A 5,000-nucleotide genomic window follows, 5' to 3' on the forward strand; every position below is an offset into this window, starting at 1 on the left:
CTCTCTCTCTCTCTCTCTCTCTCTCTCTCTCTCTTCTTAAGCATAACCAAAGGCTTCCACCCTGGCTTGTGTTAGTGGCCAAATATTATTCTTAAGAAAAAAACCTCACCTTTTTCTCAATTCGACGCCTCAGGCAAAGTGTTTCAAATCAACACTGCACATCTTGTTATTAAAATTACTACTGATCTGAATCATGAAGCAAGCTAGTTTGGCGTAGTTTGTTCTGAAATTTATGTCCACACGAGAAAATATTCCAAGCTTAAATTTTTGTTGATTTGGTTTTGTGACCTAGGTCGACTTACAAGAGTAATATAAGAAATATCTATTCTCTCTTAGTTCACTTAGTTCCCACGGCTGTTAGCCTCGTGTCGTGTCTGCCCAACTTTGAAACTAACTTTGTTCAATGGAAGTGGATTAGTTTTACTGACCAGGAGGTGGAATTAAACTCCTATAGCAACAGCAACAGTAACAAAAAACAGCAACAACAACTGCACTTGCAATACAATGTGGTCATAATAAAAGGGTCGAAAATTAGAAGTGTTACAATAGAGAAACAAACGCATTAAAAGGAGGAGAGATAAGGGCGTCAACCGGTTGATAGGAAAGAAGGAGAAAACCACTTCATAGCATCCACCAACCATCCACATTCTTGGTCTTTAGTGTATTTGGATAGCTAGGTCAAATACATGACGTACATGGTACCGGTGTCTGCAGTGTAGCGGAAAGGCATTCTGCCTTGGCAAGCAGAATATACGAGTTCGATTCCGGAGGAATTTTTCTTCTGGTACGTTGCACCCCTCTCAGCCTGGAATGGCCCTCACAGACAGGGTCAAAGCCTATGTCCCAAATGATCTAAACTGTGTCGATGTGGCGTAAAAACACCTACCTTATCAATTAAAAAGCTGTCATATTCGATAGCGAACGTGGTAATTTCCCGGTAAACCACATGGCGTCTACGTTTTTCGTATGCCTTGACCACAAAACTCATTGACGTGTTTGGTGTTTTTGGACAACTGGGCCAGAGACAAGTAGAAGGTGGTCCACCATTAATTACAGGGATTCTAAAATACTAAGGGTCAATCCCATCTAAAATAGTTACGGTGATTCTAAAATACTAAGGGTCATTCCCATCTAAAATAGTTACGGTGATTCTAAAATATTTAGGGTCATTCCCATCTAAAATAGTGTTGAAAGTCAGGGTGTCACGGGCGCCCTTACATGTGTTTGTAGCGTTTAGGACTTTCTACGTTGCACGCAGGAGAACTGAGTCAGATTCCCGTGTGAGGAGATTTTTTTGTCGAGTATCTCTTCTAAGCCCGGGGCATCTCTGACAGGCAGGCTCAAAGCCTGTCTTTTAAATGGTCTAAACTGTGTTGATGAGAGTGTAAAAACATGTGGGTCGTCCGCAGGTACTCTCGTGAGATTTGCTCCTTCTTACCTATCCGACATCATTGTGTCACGCTTTCACTTTTTTAATGTTGCTCTCTAATAGTATCTTTGATCTCGACACGCATATGACCTACTTGAGTTGCCAGTGCCGTAAAAACTATTAGTGAAACGAAAATATTTTTTTAAAAACAAAGGAAAAAAATATTAAAAACGTAAAGACAGCAATCCTATCTTATTAAAAAAACAACCTCTCCAGGGCACTGAAGGTGGAAAGGAGGTTACCGGACATAAGGAGCTACTAACTGTTCATTTTTCTGGGCGTAGATCAAAGAGCCTATATAAAACTTCTTTGGCATAGATAAATACACGCACACGACGTAGCAATGGAATGTTTTAAATTTAATTTCAGAAGATATTACTTCATTTGAGAGACAGTAAAGTGGAAAAACTGTTTTTGTTTTGTTTTTTGGGATGACAAAAACGTCTCTAATGTGGAATAAAAATGCTATGCTATGTTCACTCCGACAGATTCATAGAAATTGTTTGGTATCGTAACCAGGTGATGGCGTAATTGCTGCTTGGATGGCTCGGTGACCTAATTGGAACTAAGCTTCGGTAATACTCAATAGATCAATCTTTTTACCCTCAATTATATCGATAAAATCGGTGTCCGCCATGTAGCAGTCAAGCGCTCCACCTTATCACACAAAAGATCTCATAGATTGATTCTCGTACGGGGGAGAATTTTTATATCGAGTATCTCAAGTTTTCTCACAGGGTGTTTAAAATCATGAAATTATTTTCTCTGCGCCGTTCAATGAGTCGTTCACCGCATTCATTCTCTTTACCCATCCCCATGGCCCAACTATACTTTCTATGCATGTACCTCCTATCTTTGCTTTAAAGTCCCCCATAGCTAGCTTTACAGCCTGAGAGTTTAGTTGTTTCCTTGCCCTATCAAGGTCTTCATAAATGTCTCTACTTTCTCATTGGCATGCTCTGATGTCGGAGCATATTCTTTGAGTACACGTATGTCGGAGCATATACTTGGAGGACACTTATGTCGGAGCATATACTTGGAGGACACTTATGTCAGAGCATATACTTGGAGGACACTTATGTCCAAAGATTGTCCATCCAGTTTAGCAACAATGACTTTCTGACACTCCCCAAAATTATTTGATGCTCTTTGCTGTAGCCTCATCAAATAAAGTTCCTACTCCTTTTTCAAGGGATATTCCTTCTGAATATACTATTGTTTTTTAGTGTGTTTTAATCAAGACTGACCCCTCCCATCTAACTTCTGAAAAGCTAACTATATTAATGTTTTAGCTTCATCTTGTCCATTTCCTGCTTTATTTTGTCTAAGGCCTCTCTTTGGTGCATAGTTCTAGCATTCCATTTGGCTGTTTTACATGTTTTAAGTCTAATTTAGCAGCTAGTAGCTGGAGGACGGTCGGGCGTCACAAGCTGTCCGTGGTGGTCCCTCCAGTGAGAGGAGTTCAGAGCTGGATCGTGTACCTCCTTAACGCTGTTATCTTTGGAATGTAGGCTACATGATTTGTCTTGAGAGATTACAGTTGTGATTTCCTGTTGCCTGCTGCCGGTTTGTGAGCAGTTTTCTCTGCTATCCTTCGGCATCCATTGAAGGTTCACAAGGCAGTTGGGGCTTTGGTAGGATTTATGGCTCCTCCCGTTTTGAAATCGTCCTCAACCCTCCACGACCATCTCCCATTTGGTTCGCCACTGCTTGCAATCTAACCTCCATATATGGAGGTCTTTCCCCAATCCACCACATGGGAAGGCGCACGGTTGGGTAAGGGGAATAATACTAAATCTTAGTACTTCCAATTGTCTTGTTTTATGAGTAAAGAGAAGCACGTCGACATAAAAATGATCATTTAGGGCTGAGAAATATGTAAGACAGATAGACAGAAACAACAGAGGGAAAGTAGAGAAGTAGGGCCTACCAGTGGCGCCCTCCAACCACCCGCTAGTACTTCCAAGTCTATCTATACACATACAAATATTATTGTATTACGTAGATGTATTTACCTGAGAGAAGTAGTTCTGGTAATCCTTGGCTCCGGCCACTACCAGAGCCCAGTTCTTGCCGGACTCCACTCTGACCACAAGGACAACGGCCAGCAGAACCAGAGAGAGGACTCCGTGATGTAACGCCATCTTCTCTGTCTTGTGTCTTGTAGTTCGCTGCTCGGCAATGTGTAACGTTTGCTTCTCTCTCGATTTTCTGTCCTTCTTCTTGTTTAAGAAAGCGTGAAGACTTGAATAATATCATGAGGCGGGGCATGCAACCAGGTGGGGTTTTATACATGTATGCCAATCTCTTATCAAAAATTGTGCAATTTTAAGTGCCTTGGGATGTAACTAGTTACTTTAAAAAGGACCTGTTCATGAACAATAGGCCGGTCATCAACCAAAGATTGTGCTATTTTAAGCGCCTTGTGATGTATCGTGTGTCTAAAAAAGGGACCCGTTCAAAGAACAATAGGCCGGTCATCTTTGGGCTAATTTCAGCAATTCTTCGAAGAAACAAAATTCAACCAGCAGGACGTTATATTTGTCAATAATAAGAGAAAAGTGTTTAAAATTTCAACTAAACTTGTGTAAAAAGCAAAACTTTGCAACTTCTCAAAAATCAACCACACTGTTTCATTTCAAATAAACACTGAGTGTCCATTGAAGAGTACATTTTACATAATTGATATTGCCAAATAAACTCAGGGAAGGTGGTGGCTATTCAAATCCCCAGGTACTGACCATTTCTCTTTATACAAGCTCCTATACGCCTCTGGAAATTTTGAACAACGCTGCAGAATGTTTCTGAATCTTTTCTTTGGACTTTCTGTTCAACATTGAGCTTCAACTGCTTGATTGTTTGTGGGTTGTTTCCGTACGCTCTGTCTAGAAAAAAAAAGTATTAATTGAAGGGGCTCAGATTGATACAAATGTGATCACCGTTCATCTGTAAGCTTTCGGCTCCAAAGGCGTACCCCAAACCTTTCTTCCAACCACAAAAGGACCACTCTTAACGTGGGGAGTGTGGCACAATCCCACTCTAACCAGGCCTCTATATCGTAACACCTTCTCTCGGAACTTCTCCAAATATTTTTCAGCACAGTGAGACATCCATTGATGTGAATGTCGTAGTTGTACCGTCTTTGTCCTGAAACCAGAACGAACCGATTACGTCACTGTAGCTAAACCCTTTCAAGATGTTGACTTTTGAGTTTTACCCAATTTGTTATGAAATTTTTTTTCAACGTAATATTTCTCGAACGCGGGAATTGATTTTCTTTTCAAACTTGATGTCCATCTGACTGAATTTTATTTGTTCTAAGTCTTGTAGAAATTAGTGCAGCTATGACATAGGTATTTCCGTTTAAGTGGGCCCTCTCTTTTTTTAGACACACTGTATGTGTGACTTGTCAATTGTCATATTATTCATTACCCCTTTCCCCAGTAACTGAGAGTAACTCACCCGTTAACCACACTTCATAAAAATCTTGAAGGTTCTTTTTTTCTAACCTATTCAAACTCAATGTAATCCTCAACATAACCATAATGAACCTCATATATTCACGAAAATT

At 40.4% G+C, this 5,000-nt stretch overlaps 1 protein-coding gene across 1 annotated transcript in view; it reads right to left on the reverse strand.

The window, feature by feature from the left end:
- LOC101849114 (legumain-like) overlaps window positions 1-3,660 on the reverse strand; it is an 11,016-nt gene extending 7,356 nt beyond the window's left edge. The window contains exon 1 of the mRNA XM_005092870.3: window positions 3,445-3,660. Within this exon, the coding sequence (XP_005092927.1) occupies window positions 3,445-3,573 (129 nt within the window). The 5' untranslated portion in view covers window positions 3,574-3,660. The remainder of the gene's footprint in view (window positions 1-3,444) is intronic.
- Between the last annotated feature and the right edge of the window lie 1,340 nt (window positions 3,661-5,000).

This window comes from Aplysia californica, unplaced genomic scaffold, assembly GCF_000002075.1.
Source record: "Aplysia californica isolate F4 #8 unplaced genomic scaffold, AplCal3.0 scaffold00054, whole genome shotgun sequence".
NCBI lineage: Eukaryota > Metazoa > Mollusca > Gastropoda > Aplysiida > Aplysiidae > Aplysia > Aplysia californica.